The sequence below is a fragment of the Saccostrea echinata genome, unplaced genomic scaffold, assembly GCF_033153115.1.
Source record: "Saccostrea echinata isolate AGI-Se365-2 ecotype Australia unplaced genomic scaffold, CSIRO_AGI_Sech_v1 ptg000008l, whole genome shotgun sequence".
NCBI lineage: Eukaryota > Metazoa > Mollusca > Bivalvia > Ostreida > Ostreidae > Saccostrea > Saccostrea echinata.
Genome location: NW_026889757.1, coordinates 707,908 through 727,017, shown reverse-complemented (window position 1 = coordinate 727,017; position 19,110 = coordinate 707,908). Strand labels below are relative to the sequence as shown.

The 19,110-nt window shown below is 32.5% G+C and overlaps 2 protein-coding genes, 1 long non-coding RNA gene and 1 pseudogene across 3 annotated transcripts in view; 1 reads left to right on the top strand and 3 right to left on the bottom strand.

The window, feature by feature from the left end:
• The first annotated feature begins 3,314 nt into the window (after window positions 1-3,314).
• LOC133181206 (myb/SANT-like DNA-binding domain-containing protein 3) lies at window positions 3,315-4,631 on the top strand. Its single transcript, XM_061315740.1, is given in 2 exon segments — window positions 3,315-3,889; window positions 4,287-4,631. Coding segments are annotated over 2 exon segments (783 nt in total). The 5' UTR covers window positions 3,315-3,451.
• Window positions 4,632-4,728: 97 nt separating this feature from the next.
• LOC133181205 (putative nuclease HARBI1) lies at window positions 4,729-5,784 on the bottom strand (annotated as a pseudogene).
• Window positions 5,785-9,839: 4,055 nt separating this feature from the next.
• On the bottom strand, window positions 9,840-10,917 carry LOC133181204 (uncharacterized). Its single transcript, XR_009720438.1, has 3 exons — window positions 10,808-10,917; window positions 10,461-10,512; window positions 9,840-9,886 (listed from the first exon to the last, which is right to left on the bottom strand). It is a non-coding gene; the product is annotated as an uncharacterized LOC133181204 (long non-coding RNA).
• A 65-nt stretch (window positions 10,918-10,982) lies between these two features.
• LOC133181121 (ankyrin-1-like) overlaps window positions 10,983-19,110 on the bottom strand; it is a 32,890-nt gene continuing 24,762 nt past the window's right edge. Inside the window, exons 5-8 of the mRNA XM_061315663.1 lie at window positions 13,895-14,203; window positions 13,524-13,559; window positions 11,124-11,254; window positions 10,983-11,024 (exon numbers count right to left, since the gene is read on the bottom strand). Of these exons, the coding sequence (XP_061171647.1) occupies window positions 10,983-11,024; window positions 11,124-11,254; window positions 13,524-13,559; window positions 13,895-14,203 (518 nt within the window). The remainder of the gene's footprint in view (window positions 11,025-11,123; window positions 11,255-13,523; window positions 13,560-13,894; window positions 14,204-19,110) is intronic.

The following is a 19,110-nucleotide window of genomic DNA, read 5'->3' as shown; positions in this document are numbered from 1 at the left end:
TACAATCTAAAGAAGAATCCGTCAAGGATCTGCTCTATTGTTCATTTTTGTACTAGAAATATTAGCTATTCAAACAAGCATTCTGAGAGTATTGCATTAGCAATACTAGTCCCCTACCGGCAAGTGTAATCTGGTTCCCGTTAAAAATTGAAAATGTCATAATTCCGTCAAAAATCATTGAAGCGGAACGAAATGCAAACTTGATCTATAAGTAATCAAGGTAAAGTCACAAACCAAAAATCAGCTCAATATCTCCAAGCGTTTAGAAAAAATCGCGGAAAACCCGTAAAAATTAAAAAGGTCATAATTCCGTCAAAAATCAATGAAGCGGAACGAAATGCAAACTTGATCTGTAACTCATCAAGATACACTCGCATACCAAAAATCAGCTCAATATCTGCAAGCGTTTAGGAAAAAAGTGCGGAAAACCAAGTGGGAGAGACTGACAGACAGACAGAGGGACAGACAGACAGACGGACGGACGGACAGACAGACAGACAGACAGACAGACGGACAGACTCAGAGGAAACCTATAGTCCCCTCCGGTTTCACCGATAGGGGACTAATATGAAACGACAATGATATCAAAGGACTTTCATTTCAGAAAAGTGTGACTACTATTGATGATCTAGAGATTATGTAACATGCCGATGATTGCACAAATATGTTAAAATATACACAGTCTTTCAGAAAAGCATTGAAAATAATTTCAGAATTTTCAAAAGTTTCTGGACCGAGACTTAATTTAGAAAAAAACAGAATGTCTATTAACTGGCTCACTGATAAATGAGTACGCCAATGAGACATATATTGATGGAGTTAAAATCGCGAAAACTTGTGTAAAATCTCTCGGTATTTATTTAGGGCATGATAAGGTAGAATGTTAAGGAAAAAATTGGACTAGTAAACTTGAAAAACTTGAAAAATACATAGTGTCTGGAGAAGACGAAATCTAACAATATTCGGAAAATGTACCATCATAAACACATTATCTATTTCTAAGATATTGTATATTACAAAATGCAAAAATCGATTTTTTCAAAAAATGTTTCGAAGCTCATATATAATTTCATATGGAAAAAAGAGATAGGATTAAAAGAAATTATCTTACTAGTCCCCTAACGGTGAAACCGGAGGGGACTATAGGTTTCCTCTGAGTCTATCCGTCCGTCCGTCTGTCTGTCTAGCTGTCCGTCTGTCCCTCTGTCTGTCTGTCAGTCTGTCCCACTTGGTTTTCCGCACTTTTTTTCTAACCGCTTGCAGATATTGAGCTGATTTTTGGTATGTGAGTATATCTTGATGGGTTACAGAATAAGTTTACATTTCGTTCCGCTTCAATGATTTTTATCGGAATTTTTCAGGGTTTTCCGCAATTTTTTTCTAAACGCTTGCAGATATTGAGCTGATTTTTGGCATGTGACTTAATCTTGATGAGTTATAGATCAAGTTTGCATTCCGTTCCGCTTCAATGAGTTTTGACGGAATTATGGCATTTTCAATTTTTAACGGGAACCAGATTACACTTGCCGGTAGGGGACTAGTATTGCTAATGCAATACTCACAGAATGCTTGTTAGTCCCCTACAAGTGAAACCGGAGGGGACTATAGGTTTCCTCTGAGTCTGTCTGTCCCTCTGTCTGTCTGTCAGTCTGTCCCACTTGGTTTTCCGCACTTTTTTCCTAAACGCTTGCAGATATTGAGCTGATTTTTGGTATGTGAGTGTATCTTGATGAGTTACAGATCAAGTTTGCATTTCGTTAACGTTCCGCTTCATTGATTTTTGACGGAATTACGGCCTTTTCAATTTTTACGGGTTTTCCGCAATTTTCTTCTAAAGGCTTGTAGATATTGAGCTGATTTTTGGTATGTGGCTTTACCTTGATTACTTATAGATCAAGTTTGCATTTCGTCCCGCTTCATTAATTTTTGACGGAATTATGGCATTTTCAATTCTTAACGGGAACCGGATTACACTTGCCGGTAGGGGACTAGTATTGCTAAATGCAATACTCTCCGAATGCTTGTTGGTAATGTCGAGAACGGTAGGATGGGAATCGTCGATGTTGAAAGCAAATTTCATGCTGCAAAGACATCGTGGATTAGCAGAATGGTTAATGTAGAAAGTGTTACACATCGAGTTCTCAATAATATTTTGCAACAGTACAATAAACAGAATTTGATATTATCAAAACTAGTGAGTGTTACTTTTTCGAATTTGAGTTTTTTAAAATATTAAATCTGCCGAAATTTACGGCAATGTGTTTACAGTTTTTACCAGATGTAAAATGCAAAGAAATGCCAATAATTTAGAGAATAATAAACTTTTTCAATTTAATTCAAACCCCCTGTGTTTTAAAAATTGGATACAAAGTGATATTTTATACATTAAAGATATATTTGACGAATCAGGGGAAATATATGATATCAATTATTTCTTGAACAAATTGAATAGAAAGAATAATATATTGGGTGAATATTATACGCTTAAAAACCTGTTTAAGATTATAAACAAAATTTTGACTGTTCTTTTGCTAAATACGTGAAAGTAAAACCAAATTTGCATTTTTTATTTAAAAATAATGTTGTAAAATCAGTACGAGAGATAAGAAACAATTTTATTACTATCATGAAATTTCAAAAACCATTGTTTGAAAACCGATAAAAAAAATATTTAATGTGCTGGATGGCTGTTTATAGAAAAATATTTATAAAAGTAAGATTTTGAATATGTACGAGAGGAGAATATCAGAATTTAATTATAAATTATTACATGGTATTTTGAACAACAATGTTTCTGTAAGCAAGTGGAATAAGGATATTTCTCCTTTGTGTGAAAATTGTGAAAGAAGGTTTGGGCTTTATTGTGCCCTAAAAATTTTATGTTCTTAAAAAGTTATGAAATTGTCTTAAATATGAGTTGAGTAGATGATTGTGAAAAATCATGAAAGAATCTGGCATTAAGGAGGACCACTGTGCAAATATGACGTCATTAATCTGTTACATTTTAAAGTTTTAAACATAACAAGAGGCCCAAGGGCCTTAACGGTCACCTGAGTATAATACAACAATTTAGGGGATCCATAGAGTATAAAATGAACTGAAAGGTGAAGCTTTGTTGCCCAAAAGCAAGAAAAATAGGATGATCAGGATCAACAAAATAATTAGTCTAGCATTCAGTAACAGTTCATAATTTAGGTTCTAATCTGTTCCCCATTATCACTAATCACCATACAGTATATTAACAAACTATCAGTGCTTCTATACTATTTTTGGCCACTTGCATACCTGTAGCTCAGGTAACCCTGATTTAATAGGTGATCTTGGGATCAGATAACCCTGTCTTAAACCTGGCTTAAGCTGTACTCAGGTGAGAAGTACTTGGGTTGCAAACCTGTGACTCAACTCTTTCTTACCTGAATACGGCTTAAGATTATCTCATTCCTTGAAAATAATGGCAACAAGACAGAAGTCAGCAAATTTTTCTGAATTAGAAAAAGAAATTTTGTTAGAGCTTATCTATGGTAGGAAGGACATCATAGAAAATAAGCAGAATGATGGCAGAATGGTTAGTAAGAAGAACACAGAATGGATAAATATTGAGAAAGAATTTAATTCTAGTCACGGTGTAAACAAGAGAAACATAAGACAGTTGAAATCATTATGGAAAAATCTGAAAGCCAGAACGAAGTCTGCTGTTCCTAAGGAGAGGAGAGACAAGAAAAAGACAGGCGGAGGACCATCTGGGAAAAGCTTGGATAAAATTTCCAGCACCATATCCGAAATGCTTCCACAGCAAATTTTTAGTTTGCCAAATCCATATGACGATGATGCAAGTCTCCATTGGGATGAACCAGAAGATGACAATGAAGATTCAGATGATAATGACGAGGTATATTTTGTCAACATTATTGCATTAAAACAATTTTAATTAAATTTTTTTGCATACATGTACATGTATGCGCTGTAGATTTCTTATTTTTCAACCTGTACATATAATTCCGCGATCCTACCATTTTTGTCAAATTACGAGTGCATGAAAAAATCGGGCGCACCCAACATTTATAATATTTCTATATAAATAATCAGCTATTAAAATAAAAGCGTGATTTTAAAATACGTGAAAACAAAATCTCACGATTTTACAGTGTTATTAATTCCTCGCGTTTCATGAGGAATCCACTGTATGTATGCTTTATTGTATTTTTTTTTTTTTTGACAAAACCATTACATCAATAATATATTTTATTTACTCATAATAATTACAATCAATGCTTCACTGTTCACAGATATTGACAACCAACACAATTCAGGAGGATGTGCCGATAATGTCGGAAGAATCCGCTAAACCGCCACAACCAGCGTCCAGAGTTCCTGGTACTAAATGAAAAGCTGCTGGTCGAGGACGTCAAGACCAAGTCAAGAATAGGCTTCTGGAAATTGCAGAAATAGAACATAGTAAAAAGGTGACAATCCTTCAGTTGAAAGAGGACATACTAAAGTTGAAGAAACAGAAACTAGAGAACGAAATAAAATTAAGTGAACATAATTTGCCAGTACCTCCAACCACTACATGTGGGGGTAAAGATTCTAACAACAACAGTGGCTATTTCTGGCAGCCATATGCACAATGAATAGTATTTTGCATATTAACAAATATAAAGCTTACGATAAACATTTGAGAATTGAAAAATTAAATTTGTAATCAATTAAACTTACTTGTTCAGTTTTTTACTGAAAATGTCTTATCAAAACTGCTCTTAAAGCCTGTCCCCTTGGTTTGCATTTGTTGGCACCGGAACTGGAACAACTATATCTCCTTCATCGTCATCATCTGGTACCGGGATCGCAGCTTTCCTAGCAATATTGTACAATACTGCGCAAGCAATAATAATGTGCAAGGTTGTAGAAAACTTAAATCACAACTGGTTTCGAAGGCAAGGAAAGCGTCTTTTCCAAATGCCAAATACATATTTTTAAAATTTTAACTCGACTGTTACTCAAAGCAAAATTAAAGCGTCTCTCTTGTGGTGTCCGGCAAGTAAGAAGGGATGTTACTAAAAAGGTTTGAGAGGGTATTCATTATCTGCAATCAAAATCCCAGGAATATTTCTTCTTTCAAAACTAGCACAGACACTACTGTTCTCAAAAATCCGACTGTCATGGGTACTTCCCGGCCATCTTGCAACCACGTTTGTAAGCATTAGATCATTGTCATGAATTGCTTGCACATTGATGGAGAAAAATCCTTTCCTGTTACGAAAAATTTCTGCGGTGCCACCTCCAGGTGATTGTATTGAGATATGGGTACAGTCTATTGCACCCACTATTCCCGGAATACCACTATGGTTCATAAAACCTCTTTGGATTTCAGTTAGTTTATTTCCTGATGGAAATACTATATAATTCGTGTAAAGCGATGCCAATGCAGACGATACTCTCTTCACAATGCTAGAAGCTGAACTTTCGTGAACTCCAAAGAGATCTCCAGAATCCAGTTCCGTAAAACCGTAAAGCTATTAGTAGTTAATCAAGAGGTGATATTGATGAAACCTTCTTTTGTTTTGGCTCCAGGTGTTCCCCAATTTCATTTGATAATTCAATTACTCATTCCTTTCTTATACAAAATCTGTCTATAAATTCCTCTTCGGAATAATTTTAAAAAGGATTTGTCCTGTCTCGTACCATTCTTTCTCGCCTGATAAATCTTTCCACTAAATAAATTTGCTCTATCTCATAAAAATAATACTCCATCCCTTATATAAACCTTCCTTTAAACCTGCCCATTACCTGGTTTACAGTAAACCACAATTCTGAGCTCTACTCAGATAAATCAGAGAGGTCTGCAAGTGATTTGATAATTTTGAACCTGACTTAAGCCTAGATTACCTTGATCCAGGCTTAAGCCAAACATGTGCAAGTGGCCAAAATTTAAGTCCTTGTTGCAAACTCTTACATTGACCTCTCTTGGTCTTTGATGAACATTTAATAAGACAAGTTATTTTTGTCTCATTTTTATTTATCTATTACTCAAAAGTCTAACTGATCATTAAAACTATGAAAGTACTTTTTGCATTATACAATAAAAATTCTTGCATAATTCTCTTATTCTTTTAACCTTTCAAGTACATTATATACAGTGATTAATTATCAAAAGTACATGGCAAAGAGGAATAAATCCTCTCAGAAGAATACAAATTAATAGAGCCCTGGCCAGGTCCAGATGTTCAAAAATCTGGAAAAAAAATACCCTTCCTTATTAAACCATTTACTCTTTTTGCCTCTGACATGCCCAGGTGCAGAGAAGATTTTTAAGTAAATAATGCATTTTTACTACAGATTCACTATATTATCAATAGAGCCCTCCCTCCCCACCGAGAAACACCAGAGCCTCTGACCCTGGGACCAGAAGTTTGCTCAAAATAAGAAACCACTTTGTTTATCTGCTTAACACTAAGGAGCAGACAGGATTATTAAATAGAATTAATGCATTTTCACTATATTATCAAGAGCCCCACCCTTACGCCAGCACATCTGACCCAGGGCTCAAGCAATTCACTACTCTGGAAGAAGCACTCTTTCTCATCATAACTATACACATAGCTTCTTTGCTTTTTAACCAGAAGCAATAAAGAATATTTTCAAAGAAATTTCGCTTTTTCACTATATAATCAATAGAGCCCCCCCCCCCCTTTTCACCAGAGCCCTTGACCCTGGGGCCATGAAATTCATAATTTTGGAAGAAGCATCCTGGCATATCATAACAAATTCATAACAAGTCATAACATGTACTTAGTTTGTTTAAATAGTACCCAGGGGCAGAGAAGATGATTTTCAAAGAAATAAATCACCTTCACTATAGGATCGATATAGCCCCGCCATAGCACACCAGAATCCCTGTCCCTGGGGCCATGAATTTCACAATTTTGGATAAAGCATCCTTGCTTTTCATCACAATGTACTTAGTTTGTTTAAATAATACCCAGGAGCAGAGAAGATTTTCAAAGAAATAATGCATTTTCACTATATGATCTATATAGCCCCACCCTAACACCAGAACTCCTGACCCTGGGACCATGAAATTCACAATTTTGGAAAAGGCATTCATGCTCATCATAACTATGTACTTAGTTTATTTAATACCTAGGAGCAGAGAAGAAGATTTTCAAAGAAATAATGCATTTTCACTATATGATCTATATAGCCCCGCCCTAGCACCAGAACCCCTGACCCTGGGGCCATGAATTTCACAATTTTGGTAGAGGGCTCAACGCTTATTACAATCATGCCAACAGTTTGACTGCGTGATGTCCAGGAGTAAGAAAGAAGATTTTTAAAGATTGCATTAATTTTGGTGGTTTTAGCCCCACCCCTCAGGCCCCAGGGGGGCAGGGACCATGAGATTCACAATTTTTATTCCCCTTTACCCATAGATGCTAAATGCCAAATTTGGTTGAAATTGGTTAAGCGGTTTCAGAGAAGAAGCTGAAAATGTTCAAATGTTAACGCACATCGCACGACGCACGTCGCACGACGACGGACAAAAACGGATAGCAATAGGTCACCTGAGTGACTCAGGTGACCTAAAAAGCCACAAAATGACTCATTTCAGGGGTTATTTCCCTTAAGAAAATGGCGTCCACAGCCGTCACCCACATTAATTCTTGGATATGTTGAGTAAAATCCTTTAAAAAATCACATTTATCAAAATCTTTGTGGGCGATGCATGTGCTCTATATTACTTTATAGAAAATTCTACTGAAAATTGATGTTTTCTGCTACTTTTTAAGAAGATACGGGAAAATGCATAACGTCACAATTAGCACTTAGGAGGTGATTGACAAAAACGATTTGTATCTTCTTACTGCATGAAATTGCAATGATTCAAAAGGCATGAGTTTTATTTTTTTTTTTTTTTACATCTCTTTCATATTTAAGAAAAATATATACATGGCAAAATTTGTATTGAAACCGTAGCTTGATACAAAACATCTCCTGTTTGATTTTAAAAATTTTTGAACCCATATGGGAAAAGGTGAGCCTTTTTCTAAAATTTGATATACTTAAAAATTAATTGTACTTGGATTTTATAATGAAAGTAGTGAAAAACCTTTGCTTTAGAATAGTTTGTTAGCTTTTATTAGCTTCACTATGTATAAGATGAAATGTAGATTAAAAAATGAGAAAATGTCTGAGAGAAATCTCCTACATAGACTGAAGTCTATGTTTTATATTCAAAATGATATTTCCAAAAAGAATGGTCAGATTAGAAGCAATATTTTATGATTTAGGTGATTTTTTTGGTTTAAAAAATTGACTACTATACTTTTTTGTATATTGTTACTATATACTAATATATGATATGTTTGTGACCTATTATGATTTTAATAAAAGAAAAAAAAATGTATCTTATCTTTATGATTTTCAAACCTTGGATCATTATTTTATTTTTTTTGGAAATGATACTTTGATTTCGTAAGTTCTATGGTGGATACAATGACCTTGTAAGCAAATAAAATTTATCATTGAATCAAATGCTGCCTGACGTTTTTCATACTCATTGTTAGGCCATTATTTACACACTGAATTGTCGATGGATTTTTCCTTATTTCCCGATCATAACAAGGAGCACACGGCGGGTGTGTCCGGTCGGCAGGGGATGCTCACTCCTCCATGGCACCTGATCCCACCTCTGATGTTTGGAGGTCAGTGTTTGCTCTGCTCCTATTTTGTATTGTTTAATGGACTTTTGAGCTTGAATACTGTTCGTTATCTCCATATATATATATATATATTTTATATATATATATATATATATATATATATATATATATATATATATATATATATATATATATATATATATATATATATATATATATATATATATAAGAAATGAATTTAATTTTTGAAGATTCATGAGGACATGAACTACGATGCTTCACGCCGGCGCGAAGCGTTGTAGTTCATGTAGCTCGTGAATCTTCAAAAATTAAATTCATTTATTATATTTACAATATTTTTCTGATGAGTTGCTACAAATAACGCCATTCAACTGTCATTTTTAAAGCAAAACAGTTTGCACTATAGTTTTGACGTCAATTACGTTATTATGACCTAACAATGTAGATATTGATGCTCATCCATGGTAGTTCATGAGGAAATGAACAGTATTCCAATTTGCAGACTTTTAAGGAAAAAATATTTGGATATATATATATATATATATATATATATATATATATATATATATATATATATATATATATATATATATATATATATATATATATATATATATATATATATATATACTGGTTAGTGTATATTCCTACATGTATATAGACTCATGACGTCCTTGAGGTAATTTTTTACACCCATCATTTAATTACTGGATTTTGTAATTATTTATTTCTTAACATTAAAGTTCACATTCTTAAAATTGAGCTTAGCGGTAAAACTTACAATAAGTTAAATGTGGTTTTTTTAATATACATAAAATGATTTTTCCTTACCTTTTTTTATGCTTCTATAAAAAAGAAAAGCAATATTCAATTAAATTAGAGAAACTCTATTGGGCAGGGATTCAAGTAGATCAAGTTAAAGATGACCATTGAAACGGTATTTTTTCCCGTTCGAAGTACATTTCTTAAACATTATTTTTCAGTCATACATTAAATTTACATAAGTACCCTCTCAAAATACTAATATTATAAAGAAAACTTTATTTCTGCAAGCATGTTGAATTTTTTATATCAAAAACTTAAAGGATTTGATGATTGGAAGTACAAACATTTAGAAAAAGAAAGGAAACGATTATCAATGGATTCCTCATGAATACGTATAACCTACCTTCGGAGTTTCACTTTCTGCTTAATATTTCTCCAAACTATAGGAAAATTATAACAAATTAATTTTTTCTCAAAAAAATTAAACAGTTCCATAGATTAGATTTTTGAAGTCTGACAAGAAATTCTGAATTACTTAATATAAGCTTTGATATATAAATGCAGATATGAATTCACTATTTCAAAATTTTATATTTACAACTACTGTAAAGACAAAATTTTCATATGATCCACCTGCTTAAAATACTATAGGCTTATATATAGAAACCGTAGTTTAACTTAACACTTTATTGGAAAATAGTTATAAATCAAACTGGATTTTAAAAAAAAAAATATTTCTCTCCTAGCAAAATTCCTTTATGATCAATTTTATTGTCATACAATGGTAATATTCATCTGCACTACATAGAGTTGGCTAATGCTAGGATTTAAACACTTCGTGATTTGATTAATTAAAAATGTTTACAAATGACCAAGTTATTTAAACAGAAGAAGGCAGATGAAACATTTCAAAAACTATACAACCATGTTTATTTTGGGGTTAATTTCATCATTGACAGAATTAAGCAAAAATTGGATTTCATACTTAAGTTCAAAGAAATGCATATTACATACAAATGTGGTCGTCTTTGGCTTTCAAATTCCGTACTTCACCTTTCTTTACTAACTGTAAAGGATAAATAAAGGTATAATTGTTGGAAAGTATAGACCTTTTTTAAAATTTTATATTTACCTCAATGCTAAAATTAATTTAGAGGAAATATATTCTAGTCTCTGTTGCTTTTAATTCTTCTAATGAATATTATTTTAAAGAAGTGAATGGTCTTTTAAATCTAGAGGGTTGACAAAGACAAGAGGTAAAACCCTTAGACAGGTCTTGAAGTAAATCATTCGCTCTTTGAGATTTGTTGATCAGAAAATTATTCTTCCTTAAACAAAGTACTCAAATATAAAAATCATACTTTATCAAGCCATCGCACTGTTTTCCAACAGGAAAGACTATCTTCAAATTGAACAAGCATTGATTTTCCAGAGACTTTAGTTGCTGGCCTTTTCTAAAATATTTTGAATATGGAACACTTATTTATGTATATCACACACACACTTCTTTAAGGATAGAGTCTTGCTTGCATTACATCATATGGGATAAAGAGATTGTTGCTTCCTCAAACTCTTTAGCTGTAAAAATATGTGAATTAACACTACTTTCTGTACAAATCGTAACTGGAATATTTGATGGGCCAGATGTAAATTGATTTTACAAATAAAGCCTCTTACTTGAAGTTGTTTCAAAAATGGTCTAATTTTTTCTGATATGGTGAAAGTATTAGAGATGTCCTCTATTTTTATGAGGGATACTTGATTTCTTGTTAGAGCTCTCATTTGAATTTCCGCTGCTAATCCTTCATCTAAATTGCATCAAAAAAGAAAATTTTAGAAAGCTTATTAGCTTCAGATCTGTAATTCGCTGGTCTAAACAAGAGGCCCAAGGGCCTTAACGGTCACCTGAGTACAACTATTTAGAGGATTCATAAACTGATAAATGAAGCTTTGTTGCCCAATAGCAAGAAAAAAATACGACTAAGATCAACAAAATAATTGGTCTAGTATCTTTCTATCTGTCCCCCATTTATCACTATTACCATGCATACTTTTAACAATATGTCTATATTATTTACCTCTCACATTGGCCTCCCTTGGCCTTTGAAAAACATTTAAGAAGATAAGTTATTTTTGTTTCATTTTTATTCATCTATTATTTCCAAGTCTACCTGATTATTAAAACTATGAAAGTACTTTTTGTATTATACAATAAATGTTCTTGCATAATTTTCTTACTCTATTAACCTTTCAAATACATTATCTACAGTGATCGATTATCAAAAGTGAATGGCAAAGTGGAATAACTTCACTCAATAGAATACAAATTAATAGAGCCCAGGCCAGGACCAGAACACTTGACTAAATGGTCCAGATGTTCAAAATTCTGATAAAAATACCTTTGCTTATTAAAACTTTTACTCTGTTTGCTTCCAATATGTCCAGCAGCAGAGGAGATTTTCGAAGAAATAATGCATTTTCCCTATTTAACACAGCCCTACCCTAACACCTGAACCCATGACCTTGGAATTTGGAAGAGGTACCCTCAACATCATAACTATGCAATTAGTTGAACATTTTCAAAGAATTCACACATTTTCACTATATCATCAAATAGAGCCCCCCCCCCCCCCCCTCAGAGAAAAAAGAGAACCCCCTGGGACCACAAGTTTTAAAAATTTTGTAAAAGCATCCATGCTCATCATAACTATACACTTGTTTCTTTGCTTTATAACCAGGAGTAGATAAAAGAAATTATGAATTTTCACTATATAGTCAATAGAGTCCCCTCTCCCCTCCCTTAAACAAAACCCCTGACCCAGGGGCCATGAAATTCACAATTTTGGAAGAGGCAGCCATTTTCATTATAACTATGTACTTCGTTTATTTCATACCCAGGAGCAGAGGAGAAGATTTTCAAAGATTTAATGCATTTTCACTTTATAATCAATAGAGCCCCGCCCTAACGCCAGAACCCCTGACCCAGGGGCCATGAAATTCACAATTTTGGAAGAGGCAGTCTTGCTCAACATAAAAATGTACTTAGTTTATCTAATACCCAGGAACAGAGAAGAAGATTTTCAAAGAAATAATGCAGTTTCACTATATGATCTAGATAGCCCTACCCTAGCACTAGAACCCCTGACCCTGGGGCTTTGAATTTCACAGTTTTGGTAGAGGGTTCAATGCTTATTACAATCATGCCAACAATTTGACTGTTTGATGTCCAGGAGTAAAGAAGGAGATTTTTAAAGATTGCATTAATTTTGGTGGTTTTAGCCCCACCCCTCAGGCCCCAGGGGTGTAGGGACCATGAAATTCACAATATTTGTCCCCTTTTACCCATAGATGCTATAGGCCAAAATTGGTTGGAATTGGTTAAGCGGTTTCAGAGAAGAAGCTGAAAATGTTTAAATATTAACGGACGACGACGGACAAAAACGGATAGCAATAGGTCACCTGAGTGACTCAGGTGACCTAATAAATTGGATGGATAACCAGAGAGCTACAGTGCCCCGATTGAAAAAAATGTATATTTATTGTGCACAAAAAAGTGCACTGTTTCTCTGTATATTTAAACTGCTATCTCAAAATATTACTTTAAGTGTGTTCCTAATACTTTTTCATGTCTGGGTCGTTCTCTTAGATAGGAAGGTTATTTCTAATTATGTTAAAATTATCCGGATTTCTTGGATAGAACTGTTGAAACGTATGGTACGACATTATTAATGGGCTTGTTTTAAACAATAAGTAGACCTTTTTTCGTGAGATTTTGCTTCGTTTATTCGGGTTTGAATCAATTTTCTAGGATAAAATATCCAATATTTGAATCATGTTACCCTAGGCACACCAGGAATACATGTAATATTCCATACAATTTAGAAAGACCTCTTTGTACAATTAGTTCTGATACGGAATTTTTGGATGCTCGTCTCACGGATTTACAAAACTCCTCCTACAAAGGCATTATCTTTGACATTTTTTGAGTATCATTTGTCCTTAAAAATAATGATGGACATTCTCGATTTTTATCTTATCCAAGTAGTCCAATACAAAAGGACAGTACATTATACTTACCAGGACAAGATAAATTGTCATCATAAAAGGCTCTTTCTGCAAAGTAACAATAACACAGTACAATATCAAGTTATAAGTTATGCTTTTTCCTGGTTAATCTTTTTCATAAATCTTTTAGTTAAAGGCTTATATTCATTATATATAATTATATTAAGATTTAAAAAAAGACATTTTTATTTGTCCCTTTCATTACCATCGGAGGTACGAAATGCCGACGCTCGCTATGGCCCAAAAATACTAGTAGTCATATTGAGAATTTCTAAATTTCTAACACCTTAGTAATTGCTCAGATAAATTCAAATGAACTAGTAAAAGTCGTCAGGATATAAATATTTTTTAAGTTACAAAAAAGTTTTTATTACAGAACACACCAGTGAACAAATCGTATACACTTCTCCCATCTTTTGCTGTCGTCTGTGAATCGGCCCCGGCTTTTAATAAAGCCCATGTTACTGACGGACTTCCATATACTGATTTGATCAGTGGACATTCTTCACTGACATCGTACTTGTTTGGGTCTGCACCCTTAGACAGCATTTTCTGAATTTCAGTCTCTGCATTATCAAAAACCATTACAACCTCTAAAGGATATTTTCCCTTCGAGTTTGGAGCATCCAATGGTAAATTGTTGTCAAGTAGAATGTTCAATATCCCCAAACCTTCATCTTTCATCCTATAACCTGCAAAAAGAGAAAGAGAAAAAAATGAAAAATGAATATATCATCATCATCATCATCATTTTAAAAAAGGAACAGAAGAAAATTGGTTTATTCTATTATGATTATTATATATATATTTCAATTTAAATGAAAAACTCAAACTTTATTATATAGCTCTTTCGCCCAATGCGGGCTCATTAGTAGATTCGAAAGTTTGAGTTTTTCATTTAAATTTGGATTTTATTTTGCCCCAATACTAAGGAAAAATATTTTAATAATATATATATATATATATATATATATATATATATATATATATATATATATATATATATATATATATATATATATATATATATATATATATATATATATATACAGGTAACTCTTGATGGCTCGAACTTCGATCTCTCGAAGTTCTTGATCGCTCGAAGTGAGTCTCCGGTCCCGAATTTTTCCCCTATATAATAACCAAATTTACTCTTGATTTTCGAACTCTTGATCTCTCGAAACCCTTGATCCCTCGAAGTCAAAATGCGGTCCTGTTATGCATATTCTATTGGAATTTACCCTTGATTACTCGAAGTGGCTATGTGTATACAAGGTTATATAATTAGCACCTTTACCTGGACATTTCAATGGCCCCAGGCAGAAGTCGCGGGTCTCGAGGAACGAGATGTTTATTCAGGTAACACTTATGCTGCGAGGTGATAATTGGTTTATAATTAATCATATTTAGCCTATATGCTGTTTAAGTATTTATCAACGACTGCCTTACAATAAGTTAGAGGCGCAGTGTAGTGAAAAGTAGTAGTCGGTTCAAAGACGAAATACTAATTTAATTTTTATTTCGAGTCAGTGTCAAAGTTGAACGAAATATGAAAAAGCAGAAACAGCCTCAATGTCAATACGACAAGTATTATTAGACAAATACAGAATTGCGTTCAATGATCATGTTTGGAATATTCAATGCTATGTACGACGCTGTAAAATGTCGTTTTTATGTAACGAATGTGTAGTATGATGTCCGTATTACAAAGAATAAATAAATATATATGAAATGACGATATACATTTTTTCCTTTACTCACTTTAATGAAATATTCATCTAAATTATGAAAAAATATCGTTGTTTTATAAAAACCACATGTAAGAGGTTAGCACTGCATGAAAATCATTACATCCGGTGAGACTAATTTTAAAACCTGTCAACAAACCCAGAAAATTCCGGACTCTTGAAAACTCGAACTCTTGATCTCTCGAAATTTTTCCTCGGTCCCACAGACTTCGAGTATTTTCTTGATTTAACATTTTTTTAATAATGATCCAACAAAACTCTTACATTTTTTGAGGTTGTGTATTTTAATAGTATAGAGATACAGTTTTTTTTTAATTTCACTTAAATTAAAGGTCACAGTGACCTTGAAATAGGTCGAGACATACCTTCTACCTAAAATGCATAACTTTGCCAAGTTTGATGATTCTAAGTTTAACAGTTTTCTAGCTATGAGCCGGACAGGATTTTTCCATTTGGCCATAGCATCTTAATTAAAGGTCAGAGTGACCTATTTTTAATGCGCGACACACCTTCTACCCAAGATGCATCAGCTGACAAAGTTTGATAACTCTAGGCTTAATAGTATTAAAGTTATGAGCCGGACACGAAAAAGCTAACAGACGGACGGACGGACGTACATGAACGCTATAACATAATACGTCCCGTCTTAAGACGGGCGAATAAAAAATCCAGACACATAATTATAAACCTGCACTAAAAAATCAGGCTATATGAATAAGTTTCTTTAGCTCAACACATGCCTTTCAATACTGGATAAATGCCTGGCAAAGATCTCATTGATATCTTAAGAAATAAAAAAGTAATGCTTAAAATGTCAAGATTGCAACACCTTTTTGTGACATTTTGAAAATTCCGTAGTTTTTGAAGATCTGTTAAATAAATAATAATGGTTTATGTTGGAAATAAAGATTTTCCTGATTAAATTCAATGTATTGAGCTTTAAATTAAGACTGCAATAACTTTTGCTTGACCAAGGTATGGTCACGGCTGATGCTAAAAAATTTTTATACCATGTCTGGAGAGCAACAGATTAAATGTAATGATGCCAAAAAATACTGAACTTAGAAATCTGTATGACAATTAAGTCAAAAAGGAATTTAGAAAGTGTATAACAAAATCCAATAGACCATTTAAAGGCTTAAAAAGTTGTATGAATCACAAACAGCACTAATGGAGTCAAATATCTCTGGATACAACATGTCCACATGTCAGGAATGTATAATTTGATGTTTTGCTCTCCAACTCGGATAAACTTTAATCAGTATATAATCTTTTGCTTTATTCCTTATGGAAAATAAAGACAAAAGGGACATTTTTATCAAATTAATCTATCATTTACAGGATCTGTCCGTGTTTTGGATCCATATTTCCACGGCCAGGAGTGCAACACATTTATATAACGATTCAAGTTCAATGATGAACAGACTCCTATTCATACTATCAAGTATCGTTTGATCAATAAGCATCTATTTGAATGATTTAGCACTAAATTAATTAGAGTTGTGTTTTTTTTATCTTTTAAAAAAAAAAAAAAAACTAAGAAATTTTAAAAACAACGCTGAAAAAAACTTGTAATAAAATTCAGATAATTGCACCATGGTTTTACTGATACAATGGATCTGATGTTTTTATGCTTCACAATTCTACTTTAAAGTCTTACATGCTCTTGGTCAGAAGTGCAACAAAAATGTTAGAATTATCAGTGATCATATTTGAATAAATATAGACAAAAAATGATGAGTAGAATGTTTTTGGTTGATCTCATTTGCTAACAGTGTTTGTCCCATGAAGTAAAATGGTCTATAATATAAACCTTTATCTTACTTATTTCAAGCTAGTTTTACGATATAAATAGGGAATAATTTTTGGATATAAAGCAAAATTTGCAACAATTTTATGATTTTTTAACCAAGACGTATTGGACTTAAGACATTGCACAGTTTCATCACAGCTTGATGTTGCCAAAACGCTATGAATTTTTGTGCTTTGTGGTTTTGATTTTAAATTTTACTCCAGTCAGGAGTGCAGCAAAACTGTTTTATAATTATCAATGAAGTTCACCTCTCTTTACTACAAAATAAATTATAGAAAATACTTGATACAATTTGTAGCTGAAATCATTATGTATATATCAACAAATCACAGACATTTTTGGAAATTTTAAGTCAATTCACAGAACAGTTTTCATCATCAAACATATATTTTTTAATATATATATATATATATATATATATATATATATATATATATATATATATATATATATATATATATATATATATATATATATATATATATATATATATATATATATATATTACATAAGCAAATTTTATATATTACATAAGCAAATACTAGTAAGCAAATTTTGAAGTCAAGAAAATATAAAAACTCTCTGTAAATAAAAAGAAATATCAACAACGAACTGCTATATAAAATTAGAATGAGATATTGTGTTAAATATTTTAAACAATGCTTGATAAAAAAAAACATACCAGATTTCAGGAGTGCAACAAAATAAGGTAAAATACGATCACTTTAAAAATCGAACTTTTTAAATAAGAAAACTTACGATATCAAACTTCTGTTTTGGCTTAGATTTGAAGAATGGACAAAACTGACAAAAAAGTAATTTTTGGAGAATTTATTTCATTAAAGTTTTTTCATATCAAAACTTTTCAAACCAAAAGTGAGACAATTAATGTTTTAAAATAGCAAATTAAAAGCCTTTTTTCACATATGCAAGAGAAGAAACCCAGTTTTGGTTAAGATCTTACATAAATATCCCCGAAAGAAGACTGCAATTTCTTTTGATTATGAGAAAGTCTTTTAGAATGTAGTTATATTTTCTTTTGTTTTCAAATGAAGTTATACAGATAAAAATTCTGCAACTTTTTTATGCATTGTCAATTTTATTGTAACTTAAAAACTGTAAAATTTTAACTAGAATGTATATACAATATATGTACGCGTTGATTTTTTTTTAAAATTTAGTTTGCTCGTCATTTTTTGAATTCGTTCTTAACTATTTTGTTTCGCCAGTTCTTAATGACAGATTAACAGATTAATTTTTGTGAAAACGATATATAATGTAAAGCGGACACATTTGCTCCCTCAGTTTTCCTTGACGTTTTGCTTCGGATAAAAACAACATTTACAATGCTGTTTGAATATAATGTCAAATTGTTTTTTACAAACTCGTAAACGTATACTTTATGAATTAATCAATATTAATTTTATTTTACGTTCATTTTTTTCGTATGTAGAAATTCACAAACCTCTCCTGAAATCATTAGGAGTCAAATAAGGTCAGAGTCCTTTTCTTTAATGGAGATTTTAAAAATTCTGTGATTGAAACTTATACATATACCACTGGATTATTTTTTATCTTTCATCAATGAATACTGTTATCTCTATAACTAATTTTTATGATCATTTTTCTGCTGGTACAAACAGTTTTTAAGATAAAAAATCAAAGTAAACAAGAAGTCTGTGAGCCAATGCTCACTAGCAATACCCCCGCTCTGTTGTGAATATACGCTCTCATGAATCCCACTATATGGCATGCCTAAACAAAGAGTGTGCTAAAGGTGTGTTCAAGCATCTGCCTTGAGTAGTTGCTGAGAAAACTGTGATGGAAATTTGGTACGGACAGACTCATGGATAAACAGGAAGTTGATATCAGATTCGTAAAAAAAAAATGAATCCCACCATATGGAATTCCTACAAAAACAGTGTGCTAAAATTTAAAGCATTTGCAATGAGTGGTTGATGAGAAAACTGCGACGAAAATTTGGTACGGACAGGTGCACGGATAAACAGGGAGTTGATATCGGACTTGTAGAAAAATG